A 17,582-nucleotide genomic window follows, 5' to 3' on the forward strand; every position below is an offset into this window, starting at 1 on the left:
ACTCTCTTGACGATGCATTAACCACGATACACTAAGAGACTCTTCGATGCACTCGACTACCAACTCGGCGCTAGACTTCGAAACACTCGCTCAATGACTATCAGCTCGCTAGATGAGGCACTTACTCTGACTGCGGACCAGCAGCGTTTATATAGCTTTCGGCTTATGTTCGAGAACATTCTGGGCTAAACCGGTAAGAATTCGTTCCAGAAGGTTCTCCAACCGTCCATGGTGTATCGCCAAATGTGGCAGCTCTGCCATATCTTGCTATTTTATGGCAACCCTAAACCTGCTTTGCAGGGAAGCTATCTTACTGCGCCTGTACATTTCGTAACAGTATTTTATTCTCCCTCAACCACCTATTGGAAATCCACTGGAGGCATTCCCTGATCCACCACCTGGGAACGCGCCTTGTAGGGGTTATAGGCTCCACGTACTGGGAGGGACTCGTGAAATAGATGATAAAACAAATTCAAAATTCGGGCTTCCAGGTGCCCCAGGTTTGGGTGGATTAAATTTGTACCATTGTTTTTTCATGATGCAAGAAATGTACAAACATTCATGCAGTTCTTCATTATTTAATTTCTTTAAATATAATACGGGGCAATAATGTTTAATGGCAAGAATTTAAAGCATGATATGCCATTTATAGTGCACCGACGCAAAGTTCCATTTTGAGACTAATAGCCCTTCTGGGCTAATGCTCCTTTGGAGTAAAAATCTGAAAGCCTTTAGATTTTATATTACACCCAAAGGGGTGTTTTCTTAGCATTTTGTGTGCTACCTTTATTTATTAAATATCATGTTCTAAGCACTTAAACCACATAACATTCAATTCAACAGCAATATCACAAAATATATAAAAACAGCTCTTTAGAATTTCCAATAGAAAATATTGCATGCTGGAGATAATTTTTTTTTCACCCCTGTACAGTGTTGCCTTTGCTCATTTTGAAATTGTTGAGTTTGTTAATCAAAAATTCATTAAAATTTTACAAAATATGAAAAAGGTGGTAAAACAAGTTGAAAAGTTGGCCTTCGAGGTGCCCATGTTTGCATAGAGAATTATGTTATTGAAAATTTGATGTCTCTAGGTACCATTGTTTTCATAATGCAAGAAACATATATACATTGTAACAGCTTTAAATAATATTAAAATCTTGTAGTTTAAATAATTTAAATAGATGAACATTAAGGTATTTGTGAATGGCAATATTTGAAACCAGACTCGAGTGCCTCGTGCGACTCTCGCACGAAGAATGTAATTTATTTTTAAATGATAGAATATGTTTTCGCTTCTTGTTTGTATGTCGCCATTTTTGAGTGTTAAATAAAAGTTATTGCTGTGTTCCATCATTGGAGTTGCTTCATATCGCCAAAGAAGTATCAGTCTTAATTATTTTGGAGGCACCGTCCAAGATCGAATAATCGTGCGTATTTTTATTTTATTAGTTCATCACTGAACATAATATTAGTGATACCAGATTATTACTTCCTGTTCATAAAGAATTGCTTTATTTTATTAGTTCATCACTGAACATAATATTAGTGATACCAGTTTACTACTTCCTGTTCATAAAGAATTGCTTTATTTTATTAGTTCATCACTGAACATAATATTAGTGATACCAGTTTACTACTTCCTGTTCATATAGAATTGCTTTATTTTATTAGTTCATCACTGAACGCAATATTAGCGATACCAGATTATTATTTCCTGTTAATATTAAATTGTCTTATTTTATTACCTTATTTGATATTATATTTAATATTCATTTTAGTTGTGCAGACGGTAGATATTTATATTGCTCTATGTTATTATTCTTATTTTAATCACAATTAATGTGGTAGAGAGAATGAACTTCATATAATTTCATTTTTGAGCTATTTTGAGGAAATATAAGGAACACAGTGTTCGTTAATTTTAAACGTAGAAACAATGTCTTACTTAGGAAGAGCTCGTAAGGAAGATTTGCAAAATCTCGCAGCTGAACTGGGAGTTCATGTGACTGCAGATTTGAAAATAGTTGATTTAAAACAGAAAATTGTTAAAAGTAGAGATTATGATGAAGTCTTCGTCAAAGGAGTTTTAGACACAATAATAGAAGAACGGAAAGAGAGGGAGGAAAGAGAAGAACGTAGGAGACAGGAAGAAGCAGAAGAGCGGAGAAGGAACGAACAGTATGAATTAGAGAGATTAAGACTTGAAGCAGAGACAAAGTCTCAAAATACTGGACAGATCCGGCAGCAAAACGGAGCTGCGTCACCTTATGCAGAAATTCGATGACAAGAAAGGAGATATCAGTCTATATTTGCTATTGTTTGAAAGGCAAGCAGAATGGGCTAAAATTGATAAAGAAGAATTTGTATCTCATTTACTAGGACTACTTCCTTACGAAGTAACCCAGTTAATAGCTAGAGAACCCTCCGATAAAGCTAAAGACTATGAACACGTGAAAAATTTATTGTTAAGATGGTTTAAACTAAGCCCGGAAAAGTTTAGGCAGAAATTTATGAAACATTAAAAAAGTACCGAATCCACATGGGTGGATTTCAATTATGAAATAGAAAATTATTGCAAAGAATGGGTGACTGGTCTAGGAGTTAAGACTTTTGATCAGTTGCTAGATTTGATGGTGCTTGACCAACTTAAACATCGAGTTTCTCCTGAAATTCGAGATCATTTTCTTGATGAATGGGTAAAGATGATTTCATCGAAAAAATTAGCTGAAAAACTTGATGCCTATGAAAACGTTTGCGGAAACTTTCAAAAAAAGCCTGTAGTGGATCAGCAGAAAGAAAGATACAATGCACTAACTCGAGGTAAATTGAGTTCAGATAATGAAAATAAAACTGAAAAAAAATTGTCATCAGGATTTAATTCGCAAAGCTGGTTTCATAGACCTAGAAGTCCACGTCCAGATGATAAATATGAAAAACGAAAAACGCCACAATGCTATCAGTGTGGGTCCTATCAACATTTAAGACCCCTATGTCCAAAACTTAAGAATAGTACTGAATCTCCTGCTAATCTTAACAGAATTAGTGCAAAACCAGAGGATAAATTTCTATTACCTTATACTGGGTTACGTAAATGGTCATAAAATTCCTATATTAAGGGATTCAGGTGCTAGTATTGTCGCAAATACATCACGCCGGAAATGCTGACAGGTGAAAATGTGTGGGTGCAACAGCCATTAGATTTGAATCCAACCTGTTTACCATTGGCTGAGATCGAACTAAATTGCGATCTTGGACGAGTAATAACTAAGGCTGCCATTATTAGAAATGAACTCGACAAAGGAAGGTATTTATTAGGCAATCGAACTTTTGCACTGTTAAATAAACAAAGAAAGAAACCTGATAGTTGTCCTTACCAGGTTAATGCTGTCTCTACTAGAGCTCAAAAGAAAAGAGAAATAGCCGAAAAGACGATCTTGGAACCGATGAAGGAAGAAAATAAAGCATCCAGAGATATCTTTGAAGAAGTTAAATCACCGGAATTAAACGTGGAAGATTTTCACGAAAATTTGAAAAACGATGAAGAAATTAATACTGAGAATCATTTTGCAATGCAGCGTTATCATCATCTTTCGGCTTTTGATTTAATATCAAAGCCGCTACTAATAGACGAAGAAAACAATTGTCGAAAGCAAATAACAAATGAATATTATCCGAAAGTCACAGATGAACTGAGGAAAGGCTTTGCTGTGACTTATAGACTAGGAACTGGTCCACCATGGAAGAGATCTAGGCGCCGTCAAGAAAAAAAAAGAAGACTAATTTGAACACTGGTCCATTTTCTTCCTATTTAAATGTGGTGTAAAAATACTTGTTTAAAACTTAAAATTTTCGGCCTGAAAATTTGGAAACTTATGAGAGAAGTTATCTTTTCTCTTTAAGCAATTGAGCAAGCCGAGCTTATAAACTTTCGAATTTTACAGAACTTTTCCCTTCGGTAAAAGTCTCTCCGTTGGGGGAGAGGTTGTAACAGCTTTAAATAATATTAAAATTGTGTAGTTTAAATAATTTAAATAGATGAACATTAAGGTATTTGTGAATGGCAATATTTGAAACCAGACTCGAGTGCCTCGTGCGACTCTCGCACGAAGAATGTAATTTATTTTTAAATGATAGAATATGTTTTCACTTCTTGTTTGTATGTCGCCATTTTTGAGTGTTAAATAAAAGTTATTGCTGTGTTCCATCATTGGAGTTGCTTCATATCGCCAAAGAAGTATCACAACATTGATGTAGATTCTTCATTATTTAATTTCTTTAAATATAATACAGTTTGATAGTATTTGGTGGCAACAATCAAAAAAGGCGAAGTGGCATTTATAGTGAACTGATGTAAAATGCCATTTCGAGACTAGCCCTTCTGTGCTAATAATTAAAACAATATAAAAATAAGTGCACATACCATTGAAAAGAGAGAAAATAGAAGTTACTAAAAATAAAATTCGTTTTTGACAAAAAGCAGAGCAGGAATAAGAAAAAATATAGAGAAACATTTAAACTGATTAAATGAATTGCCATACGAAATAAAATATGATCAAAATCGCATAGTTACCACACCAGATAAAAATTTGCCAAATTTGATAGGCATTTTATCTGGAACACCTGAACCCTGTAGCTTAATGTTAAGTAATCATTTAGACAAAGGGTGTGTTTAGAAATTTGACAGTATATTTCAAGTCATCAAAAATTACAGTTTCTAATTCCTATATTTCTAGACATAAATTTGACACATTACAGTAAGTTTAGAGCTTTCTACATTTCCTTTCTTTTAATCTACATTTCTGAAACTTTTTTTTAATAATGCTAGCCTGTATTATATTATAATATATTTGACAATTTTAAAAAAATGAGTTAATTGCTTTCTAATAAAACCTTTTGAGCTTGAATATAAATCTGCACTTGAACCAGCTCATTATATAAACATCCATGATGTTCCTAACATTTTAAATGAAAGTTACTAGTTGGTTTTAATAAGTCTATGAATATCAGTTTAACTACATGCAGAATTAATTTTATTTAAATAATATTTTTTAGCATTAAGATATATATTACAGCAACTCAATAGCAAGTGCAAATATATTATTCATTGAAAAAGACATTAAAATTAAAGCATTATCCTTATTTTGTGAAGCTACTATAAGGCAGTATATCTTAACAAATAAAAGTGCAGTTAACATTTAAATTTTAATCATGATAAAGTTGGTCCAAATTTTGTTTTCCTAATTCTGCGATTGCCCTGATTCCATATGTTATTTATATAAATAATGTAACACTAAATGATAAATCAATAAGTATACTCTTTTATAAAAATCCACCAACTTTTATGAAGACTCATGTCAGGTATCAAAATTAGTGAGCTTTTTTAGTCCAAATGGATATTAAAATCCAGAAGGCCTATTAATCTCAAAATGGCATTTTGTGTCAAATCACTTTAAATGTCTGAAACGCTTTTCACCTTGTTTTCACCAAATATTATCGCCTGTTTTATATTGGAAGAAACTAAATAATTAACAAATCTACATGAATGTATCCATGTTTCTTGCACTGAAAATCGTAGTCTAGAGTCATCAAATTTTGAGTAAAGGGTTCACCCAAACATGGTCACCAGGAAGCCTGAATTTGGAATTTGTTTCATTGTCTATTTCATATTTTATAAAAGGAATAATAATAATAAAAAAAAAACTCAATTTCAAAGCAAGCAGTAGCAACACTGTAGGAAATAAAACATTATCTCCAGCAGGCATGACTATTGAAAATTCTAAAAATATGCTGTTTTTTAATATTAGCTCAATGTGGCATTAGCCCAAATGCTCTTGGAAAAAAAAATTGATGTGTACATCACATGACTTCCTTGTATGGAATATTAAATTATATGCATTTTTTCTTGCATTTCATTTAAACTTATTGGATTGAATTAAATGTACTTTGTCGATAGCGCATAAACCACAATAGAATAAATGCACTCTTTAAAATTCACTATATTTGTTTACCATAGAGTCATTCTGGCTCTAGGTTCACTTAACAGCGTTATATTTTGTTCATATTATAATTCAGAATGCACAAAATTTATACCATTTGAAGAATTATCTAATCGTTCTGTTCGGATACTATAATAAATCTAGAACGATGTATAAAAGAAATTAAGCAAACAAAACAAAAAAGAAACAGTTTTTCTTAGACGATTCAGTATTTCTCATTAAATTAATTCAGTTCTCACCTCACGACGAGGCAAAAATACATTAAAAACTCAAAATATCTATATTAAAAATTACGAAGTAAATCTTAAACATTTATTTCCTCGAAAAATTTTCAGAAAGGATTAAGCATTATTTAAAATTCGCAATAATAAATGAAGGCGTTTCTTTGTTGTTGCAAAGCTTAGTCTCTCTAGATTGGCAACAAATCTACTGTTCTGCTGTTTCAAATGTAAACAAACATGTCCGCCATGTTATTTAAAAATTAAGCTTAACCGCACTTAAACAGCTTTTAAATTGTTGATAATTCTACAAATATTGCATGCAGATTCCCTTTTAACCCTTTGACGCACGCGATATTATTTTTATAATTTTTTTAACTAAAAACTCTAGAAATTGAATATTATGAGCCTAGAGGCAAATAATATATGAATTTAAAAAAATCTACTCTTGCCCATTGTTCTGTAGGTGGTGGTCACACTGTGAAACCACCGCGCGTCTAGGACTTTGAAACTTACTGATGTAGTAGGGAAAAAAATCTTACTATTTTCCTCATCCGTTTCCAATAAATGACAAAATTTACGGATTTAAAAAAAAATATGTATGTAAGAATTGCATTATATATAATTTTTTTAATTATTTTACAAAGTAAGTCGTCAGAAAAAATTAAAAAATAAACATGTAATTTTTCTATAACAGTGAAAATATAAGTACTTACATAATAAGGACATTTGGATAAATGGATTAAAAAACTCAATAAAATAAGGATAAAAAAGAATTTTTTTTTTTTTTTTTTTTTTTTTTTTTTTTTGACACTGTTCAAAGCATGTTTTGTCTTTTTGGCACATGCATAGACCCACACTGCACGTTTCGCACATATATCTTGTTCTATGAGGTCTCTTCCTTGTGCTACAAAATGTACACTGCCTCGATTTAAATTTCACTGGTATATGTCCAGCGTTATTTAGTTTCTTTTCATCTGGCACATGAAATTTGTGGTTTTTTTATGTTAATGGGGGGGCTTGGTCTTTTTGGCTTTGTACGGATCGTTCGTTTCCCATTCATACTTATTTTATTCGTATTTCGTCCCAAAATATTCAGAAAATATTTTTAATTTAAATAAAACTTTTATGCAATTTCTATTTTTAATTATAGCAAAGTATATTTACATTAAATTTAAACCACATGAAATAATTTATAAAATCACAATACTAGCTTGGGAAGCAAGTGTGTGGATGGTCAGAGAAAGGTATTTTGAAAAGAAAGACCTTTTTACTGGGCAGGTGCATGTATTGCTTAGTAATAAAATAACTCTGTGATTTCAAAACCGCTTATCTATATCCGGGTAAAAATAAACATTTCTATTTGGGAAGCAAGCAAACGCCATTGTGAAGAGCAGTGGTTTCAAGGCACGACCACCGAGCCTCTAGAGCCAAGAGAATTGTGACACAATGCTCTAGTGGGGCACTGGTCGCGCTCTGAAACCACATAGCAAATGCCATACATATAGAGGGTTTTTTTATATGTGCAGTTTAGTTACTGCAATTTTTTATTGCTTATGATAGAAATCATGATGTACGATGACTAACTTTTGAAATTTAAAGTTGTTTATATTAATAAAAGGAAGTTATTTTGTCTCATCGAAAACGAATTTTAAAACGCATCCGATCTGAAGTATTAATACCTAAAACATATATGATTCTACAGTCATTTTGTGTTGTTTAGATGTAAGAGATCAGTAATCAATTCATTTTCATTCAAAAATTTCGGAAAAAAGAGGAGAAAAAAATTCGGAAAATGGTGGTTTCAGGGCGCGACCACCGCGCGTCAAAGGGTTAAGGCATAAAAACCTTAACCGGAAGAAAAGAACAACATTATTCAATCATTTTAAAGCAAAAAATGCACAATTTACAAACATATAAGAGTAAAGAAACTGAGCCGGGTAACAGAGTGAATATATATATATATATATTTATATACGTTTGGTGCGGTCAATTGAACCAAAATACGAGGTGCACATCTGCATGCTATAGCAGTCCTATATACAAAATTTAAATGTTCTGAGGCTGTTTTTGAGTTATGCGAGATACATGTGTACGTACAGACACCACGAAAAATTCTCTTCAGAATTCATTTTAAAGAAATTTTATAATTTTTTTGGAGGAAAAAAGTTTTATTCTGTCCTTTCGTATAGCTGTCATGCAAAAACATCGTTAAATTGCATTCAATAGCGGTCAAAATTGATATTTTCTTTGAAATATGCTGCCTGAAACTTTTCGCGATTATAATACTTCCTTTTTTCTTCTTACAAGGAAGTTAAAAAAAAAAATGCCTGTTTGGGTATTTCTTTCAGGTTTTTTAAATCCATGTTTCATTATTATATATAGTATACAATGTTTAATAATATAGTTTCATCTTTCATGTAAAGCAGTGATGCCCTACTTAAAAATTGCCATCACTACTCAGAAAATGGATATAAAGCAGTTAAAATTATAAAATTGTACATCGTATATAAAAAGTTAATTTTAAATTCTAGTTTATATATACTTTATTTTAAATGTTAGTGTTTTGTTGAATTTTATTAATATAATCACCTAAATGCCCTTTTAAGGAACCTAAGAAATGTGTAATTATGAAAGATGGGTCAAAACGATCAGCAGATCACTTGCCAGAAGCAGGAGATAAGAAAAGGATCTTAGGAGATATTACAAACAAAGGTACAAGTACGATTTCCAAGGCAAAACCAAGCAACAAGAAGGCCGGAAAATGTGGAAAGATTGACAGTCAATATTCTAATACTAGCTCCTGTAAAAGTGAGAAATCATCTGTTACCAAAGATGCCAGCCCAGAGGTCGAGTTACCTGTTACGAAGATTGAAGATGGGGATGATTCTTCCATATTTGTATCTGCTCTTGAATGGTAAAATTCATTTAAAGCTCTGTGAAGTTTTTTAGATTTTGCTTCTTTCTCATTAGTAGTATGTCCTAAAAAAAGGTTTTATTACCAACCTAAAAAATGCACCAAATGTTGTTCGCAAGTCTTTTTGAAAAATTTTGTATATAGCCAATCCTTGCATGACTTTACTTTTGATTAGCAGCCTGTTCAATTTGAGTGGATAAAGTAACATTAGAAGGCGTGTATTAACAAGTGCTTAAGAATTATAATTTAATTAATATATTCCAAACATATGTGCCTGTAACTGTTCATACTAATGAAAAACTAAAAATTTACTAATTTTATTAAAACCCAAATAAAGGTTTTTAAGTAGACCAAATATAAAAACTGAAGAAGCATTACTTTATGTAAAATAATTTAAAGATAAAAGTAAAAGTATTAAATAGACTAATTTCTTTAAAACTGTCGATGAGATATCATTTTATATAAAATATAAATGGGTAATTTATAATAACTTGCATGTAGAGTAGTGTATTTCGTATATATATAGTTTTTATCTACACCTTCACTGTGTGCAAATACAGTTTGCCAGGCTTCAGCCTTGTACACAGCATGTTCATTGGTTATGTTGCAAGTTCCCAGTTCTTCCTTCTGCTTGACTCTACTTGTTCCTCACGACTGTTTTTCCAAGTTTCTCTTCAGCAGTTTAAAAGCGCTTTACACCTTCCTTCTAGTTAAAAATTCTTACTCTCATTGAAAATTTTAAACCACTCTTTAATCGAAGCAACCAAGGAAATTGCTCTCATCCTGAACACATCACAAAAGGGAAAAAATAGAATAGGACAAAATAAAAGAGAATTGTAATGAGAGTAAAAAAAAAAAAAATTGCACATAAATAATGGAAAAAATAAACAATTAGTTTTAAAGATTACCTTTGCAGAACTGCCACATCTCCCGATTCACAACATATTTCTCCTGACTTTCTCTTATGCTTAAAATTCTTGATTTTTATGTAACTTGGCTTAATACTTTATACTGTAATCAAAAAGGGATTTTTGGTGTCTGAAAGTATTTGGTTTTTCTTGCTTATGTATAAAATAAAACCAAAGTCATTTCATCAGTGAGATATTATGTCACTTTTCTGCTTTGTGTGTGAAACTATGAAACACATGTCCGAAAACTTCGTGTTCCAATTCTCCAATGAATGTCAAGTGCTGCTGCAGGTCATCTGGCATATATTAGCCAATGAGCAACAAAGCAAGATTCAGGTTGTAATTTCATTAGTCTCATCAGTGAATACAGCCAGCTGTTTTGCATACACTCTATGCCTGCAGAACTTCCACACAAAACATATACGTTTTGTGATTTACAATAAAAAAATAGTTGCCATGACTTTTACCCCAACCCTCGTATTTTAAGCAAGATTTCAGGATAAAAATTTAAAACTGATATAGAATAAAGAGATCAGCATACAGCCGAGAAAATAATACAGAATTTTCTTTTCAAATGATTCCTTTCATATATTCTAAAAAAAGTCAGATTTCTTTGAAAAATGAGGGTATTTAAAAATTAAATTCATCTGAAATGATTCCCTGACAAAATCCGCTGGACGAAAGCTCAAAAAAACTCTCTCTGATAATTGCCCCCACCCACACCAAAGAAAGTGCACACTGATAAAAGCTCGCACTGATAGACGCCCACATAATCAAAAGAACCGCTATAAAAATGTATTTATACTTGTAATTATAGTAAATGAAGTATTCAGATCTGAATTTTAATGTCTTAAAATGTCTTTCGATGATAAATCTGAAAATGCATTTTATTATTTATTTATTTAATTAATTTTGGTATGTGTATGTAAAAATGAAAAATATCATTTGAAGTTCCTCACATGCTATTTTGACGTTATAGGGCTGAGATTAAATATAATAATGTTTCATTATTTAAAAAATGGGAGAAATGGTATTCAGTTCAAAGAACAGAGGAAAAAAAGTATTTTACAGCTATGAGGAGAAATTTTAAGCCTTAGTTTTTGAACTAAAATGTTTAGAAAATTCTTGGACTTGGGTATGCTGACAAAAAGCAGCGTTCTCTTTATTTAACTGTTATTTGAAATCAAATTAGATGCCTATATCATGAAATGTAGGAAAAAAATCATTAACCTCCATTGCAAAAATTTCTTTCATTTTAAAGAGATTTTTATTTCATTTCTCAATGTGCCATTGCAGAGAGATTATAAGCTTCTGTGAAAGTGTTTACACTAAAACTGATTTATTAGCGCTATTGATCTGAGATAAATTCTTCCAGTTAGTTTTTCAAAATAATTTGATTGGATAGTTATGATAACATAAATTGACCTTTCTGTCTAGCTTCCATACAGAAAAAATGCTAGTCTTCAAAATATTATACATTAATCTGTTAAAAAAGTTCCTTTCATTTATGCCCAAACTTTGCACATGTTACTGCTTAATAGATATAGCCAAATCACAAGAAAGCTACTTTATTAAACCCTTCGAGATGTTTATAATAATCCTCTTATGCTTTTTTGTAATCAATAAACTAAACATTTCAGAAAATCAGAATTTCATTAAAAATATTATGTATTGCAAACTTATCATAAACTTTGTTCATCTTTCTTGAACTCCAAGTTTTCTGAAGAAAAGTTGGTCTTTTCTCAAACTTTTTAAAAATTATTTTTGTTACCTTCCTTTTTTGTACAAATGAAATCAGGCAATATCCCTATCCTATGCTCCTAATGTATTTTGTGAAATTTGAAATATGAAATAATTTGTCCATCCATGACCATTTTGGTGATCTTAGAAGTAAAGGTATGCTTTCTTGAGGTGATTAAAAAAGTTTACCTTGAAAAATAATTTTATAAATACGCTCTAAATTAAAAATAAGTTGTGTTTTGCATTTTCATTCTGTATCTTAAAGCATTTAATATACTAAGTGCCGAATTTTCTGTCAATGACCTTGGTTGTGGCCACAATAATTTTTAGAAACTAGATTCCAGTAAAATGTAGTTTCCAAATACTCTTTAAATCTGTTTCACTAAAAGGTTTTGTATATAAATAACCACAGTAAAGTAAAATGGACTGTTTTTTAAAAAGTGTTTACAGTTAATCAAGTAGCATAACATTTTTTGTTGAAATAAAATTTATTTTTAATATGCAAGATTACATTTCTTACAATGCTGAGCTCATGGTTCTTAAATCCTCTTGTTGAGTTCAGAATCCTTCGTTATTTAAATTATTTGAATGGTTATACTGTTTTCAAACATACAAAAGTTTAAATGAAAAATATTACTTTTATGTAAATTTTAATATATGTAATTTAATTTATTAGAAATAGTTCAATAGCTTTATTTTTAAAGAATAGTTTTGCTTCGACATAATAAGCATGTTTAATTAGTTTATCAAAAACTTGTTAGAGACACTATCCAGTCAGGAACCAGCATACTTGTCAACTCTGCAGTTCTACTGCTAAAATAGTGAATTATCCTTTTAAAATGATAAAGAAATATTTTCAAATCATCAGTTATTTCATTCTTTTCATTTTCCAGCTGCTGAAAATTAAAAAAATTTTTTGAAATTCGACCTAAATCTTTAGACAAAAATAATTCAGGAAATAGACTAGAGAAAATGCAAGAGAGGGTTTTTTATTTTCAGTTACAATCGAAATTTCAGATATTATTTGCTAGTAAATAACAAAAATGTCTAAAATTCTCTTTAATTTTTTTTGCCAATCTCTAATGCTCTCCTCTCCCTTTGGCACCGTAGGTTCAAAAGGAGATAAAAAAGCAAGTCAAAGCTGTCCTCTCTTTAACTGCTTTTTTTTTTTTTTTTTTTTTTTTTTTTTTTTTTTTTTTTTTTTCAATTGGCTGGGAGGAAGAAAAGGAACGCAAATGGTTCCGCCACCTGAATAGCTAGTGGTAAGTTAGGAAACTGCATGATAGAAGCTCACAAGATGAATGCCTACTTAAAAAGAATGCACATTTTCAGAAAATTCAAAATAGTTATGACTTCCTAAAGAATTTTACAAATAATTATTATGATTAAATATGAAATTTCAAAGTGGGAGTGAAGGTAATTTATGTAAAATCGAAGTAGTCAAAATTCAACTAAATTATTTGAAACCTTGCTTTTGATTCACTATTAAAACGGCATCTTCATATTAAATTCATTATAGAAAAATTTTTCTGAACTTTTAAATAATTTATAAATTATTCTCTGTACAAGATGAAAATTTTCATGTATTTTATACTCCTTATAATTTTGTAGAATTGAAAGAAGCAGTGTGGCCAGCATTCCATTTCACCTCCTTTTGACAGACATATATGAGGAACATTTTTTTCCCCATAAATATAACAAAATGACACGTAGATATGTTTTTATTATATTAATTTTACTTTGATTCTCTTTTCTATATACATATAGGGTTTCAATTCAGTCGGAGGCCAAAATAAAATGTTCCGTTACTTTATTGTTCAATTATTTGTTATTAATTTATCTTTTTGATTAATCTGTTTTGTATAACTGAAAGCAAAATGGGAGAAATATTAATTTTAACATAGCATATAAATCAGCATGGGTTTTTATCAGCATGGGCATATATCAATGTGCACTTACATTAGTGTGAGTATTTATCATGTGGGCAATTACCCCAGTAGGGTTTTTTTGTGGGGGGGGATGCATTTTCATTCAGTAAGCTTTTGTCCAATCACTATCTGAAATGTATGGACTGGTTTGTGTTGTGCTGCCATTTAATATTAATAAAGAAGTTTAAAAGTAACATTTAAAGCCTCTTTCTTCCCTCCCCTATTCAATTTTTCTTTCTATACAAAGGGACTTTTTTTCTTTTTTCTGGACTTTCTTCTCGGAAAGAGTTCACCGAGTTGCAGAAAATGACTGTTCATCATAGTTATAGGTAAAACAAAAATGCTGCAAAGCTAGGGTTGAGAAACAAGAGGAAACTGTACAATTACTGCGATAGCACTATATGTGGTACAGTTAATATTATCTAAATGTGATTTATTTTTGTTTAAACTGCCACTTCCATTAGTGTTGTGTGATGTCTGTCTGCAAGAGTTCATTTCTAGTATCTTGGCAAATTTTCACATTTTTTGCTATTTTTAGTAATTAATAGCTACATATATTTTTTGCATTCATGACATATACAACTTTATATGTTTTCAATACTTGTAGACTATGTGATTTGCTTACTAGTTTCATTTAATGTGCAAATCTCACAAGTTTTCCATTATATTTATTAAAAAAATATCCATAAATGAATCCACATACTTCATATTCATGTAAAAAGCCAGCTATATATAATTTAGAATCCATGTTTGATATTTATTATGCATATATTTTATAGTCTTCCGAATGAGAGTAGTATCGAAAAAGAATCGGAAGTTTCTGTATGCGAGACTCTACCACCTGGAGTGGAAGATTTTGACAAGTCGTGTTTGACTGATCCATACAGTGAACCCAGATATGCTGCAGACATTTTCAAGTATTACAGAGAAAGAGAGGTATTTTGTAATCGCTGCATATTTTGTTTATCCACTTTTAAAAGCATCTTAAGGTAGAACACTTTCATAATTTTAATATGTGAGCTTTTTAAATATTGATAATGAACATATAAACATATATTAAGATTTCACTGAAACAATATTAGTTGTTTCAATTTTTCATAACATTGTAAAAGGCTGAATTTGAGTTGGTATCTTTTGCTTGCACACATATTATATTAAAAGTCTAGTAAAAATTTTATATATTTTCATCATCAGAACATCAGTTTTCAAAGCTTAAAATTATTTTCTAATGCTTTAATCATTCTGATTTATTTCTTCTTATACAGTATTACAGTTTATAGAGAAAAGCATGTTAAAACAGGAAATATTTTTTTGCTTTTAATAGCAATTTACAGAAAATGAAATTCTGCCTCTTTTATATTATATATTGAGCTATAATAGAATTTTATTCCCTAATTGTTGTGAAGAGGCAAATTCTTCAATTTAGCAGAATTAAATTGAGTAATTACGCACTTTTGGAAAGTGATGATTAGATTTTGCATTATTAATCACAGTTTACCATTGCATTTATAAACCACATGAAATAAGCTCTTTCTTTTTAACTTTCATCTGAGATGTTTTTTATTTTTACATGTATAAAAGCAGTAGGAAGTGAAAACTTATTGATGTTAAAATTTCATGGCTACTAACTTTCCCAGTTTTTCATCACATCTTGCGGTCTCCTGTCAAATAACCAAATCTCTCAGTTTTTAACCTGTTTTCTAGCCTGTACTATTGAAAATATTTTTCAACAATAAATTAAATTTATTGAATTCATGGAACTTAAGTTGTGTGAATTTCATACCTCTATGGTGTTTGGATGGCTATTAAACACCTATTCGCAGAAAAAGAAATTATTTTAATAGATCAAAATATTAACGTTGCATAAGAATAACATTAATCAAAGTGATAACACGGAGTATAAACATGAAGTTGTAAGACAAATGGGGGAAGGGACTTTTGTCACTGTCCCACAAAATCAAAGTTGGTAGCATACATGCACTAGATACAGAAATCAGGATGTGATTCAATTAATGCTCATTTCAAAAGAAATGGGGAGAGGCAAAACTCCACCCCTAGTTATCTTCTGTATAATTTTTCTTATTACATTTTGTTGGATCTGAATTGTCTTATCTACCATAAACAATCGCAGAGCTTTATACGAAGATTCAGCTGATGTTTAATCAGTAAATATTTGTATTCAGTTTTATTTCATATCAATATATGTCACATTATTAAATTTATTCACGTAATAGTACGTATAATGACATATTAATTATAATTTTATTTTCAACATGTTTAGAAGTGCTTTGATAAATTCAAAATTTTCCTATTCAAGATATTTTCAGTTTAACTGTAAAAATTTACAAAAGCATATAAACCAAAGAAAATAAAAATCTAATTAAATATATATATATATATTTTTACATCAGTTGAATAACCTGTATCATGCATGATAAAACAAATTTAAGTCAATTTGGAATACTTTTGAAATGTTGCCGTCCTACAGCATGAAAACCACCTGGAGACTCCTAATTTAGTCTCGGTTTAACTTCCAGAAAAATTCTCAAAGAGCAATGATATGTCAAGCTCCAGGGACATGCTATCACGCACCAAACATCATGGAAAGAGACCATTACAGAGGAAGACACTTGTGCACTGATGTGATATTTATGGACCATAATGCCCACCCACATAGAGTTTGAGGGTGGTGCAGAGTTATCTGGAGAATGAAACTATTCCAAATTTGTGGGGGCCTGCTAGATCACCAGACCTGAATTCCATAGATCATGTGTGGGATATATATTGAGACCGGAGATAGCAGGTCGTAGTCTGCCGCCAGGCACCCTGTATGAGCTCTGACTTGCACTACTACAGCAATGGGTGCTACTGCCACAAGCGACTGACGGTGGTATTGCCAGCTTTTTCTTGTCAAGCATGCATTTCAGCTAGAGGGTATCATACCTGTTGTATATGTAATGTTTCCATTGCATATTATCCTAACCTATTTGTTAATTCGTGATGGTCTTAATACATGTGTTTTTGTATGTCTGTGCTTTATTTTTTGCTGTGTGGTCTAATAATGCCATAACAACCTCTTGGATCAGTTTCATGCATATTCATTAAATAGCTTTTGTTTTATTCTGTGTTTTACTTTTATTGCTTATTTTTTAGCAAGAGTGTATTTTCATTCATGTATACATGCAGCACCTGTGTATGTAATTATACCTTGGATAGTCTGTCTTTGATTGCTGCAGATTCACCATAGGCTGATTTAAAAATTTTGAAAGAAATCAAATTTTAATCGAGCAAAATAAAAGTGAAAAAAAAAGTACACAAAGTTATTTTTAATATATAAATGATCCATAGTTGAGTTTGTTTTTATGTAGTTTTAAAATTATATGATACGATCTGTAGTGAATCTTTTTAGGCATTCCCCATTGTATATGTATGTACTTTTGCTTGGGCCCATTTGTTTGCGAGTTCTGACTGCTGCCACTGAAGGTGGTAAAGTTGCTAATAATATGGTGGATCTTAAACAGCAATTTGGTTTCAGTGAACTGCAGTCTATCAGTGTAATTAAGGACTTGGAATCGAATACTACAGCTGGATAAGGGAATTATTTAAAAAAAAAAAATCAGAATAGCCGATCGTTTTCAGAGCATGTAATGGAATCTGATTTCAATATTGAATATAGCTTTGCAATTATTTGTATAATAAACTGTGCTGTTTGTTACTACAAGTTAATGTGTGAAGAGAAAAGGCCACAAAAAATATGGGGAGCACACCAGTGTTAAAGTCTATGAACACTAGCAGTTTGACCTGAGATCAAGCCTTAGTAAATAGGCTGGTTGCATGGTTGATTTTTGTGGTTTTCCCCTTGTGTAATGTGG

The 17,582-nt window shown here is 31.0% G+C and overlaps 1 protein-coding gene across 5 annotated transcripts in view; it reads left to right on the forward strand.

Moving 5' to 3' along the window:
* Window positions 1-17,582, forward strand: part of CycB3 (cyclin B3) — a 46,259-nt gene that overhangs the window by 16,434 nt on the left and 12,243 nt on the right. For all 5 annotated transcript variants that reach the window (XM_035350186.2, XM_035350185.2, XM_035350187.2 and 2 more), the window contains 2 exons: window positions 8,827-9,134; window positions 14,490-14,646. In XM_035350186.2, coding sequence (XP_035206077.1) covers window positions 8,827-9,134; window positions 14,490-14,646 — 465 coding nt within the window. The remainder of the gene's footprint in view (window positions 1-8,826; window positions 9,135-14,489; window positions 14,647-17,582) is intronic.

This window comes from Stegodyphus dumicola, chromosome 5, assembly GCF_044657685.1.
Source record: "Stegodyphus dumicola isolate Sdum_Otavi_A_Nest chromosome 5, ASM4465768v1".
Taxonomy (NCBI): Eukaryota; Metazoa; Arthropoda; class Arachnida; order Araneae; family Eresidae; genus Stegodyphus; species Stegodyphus dumicola.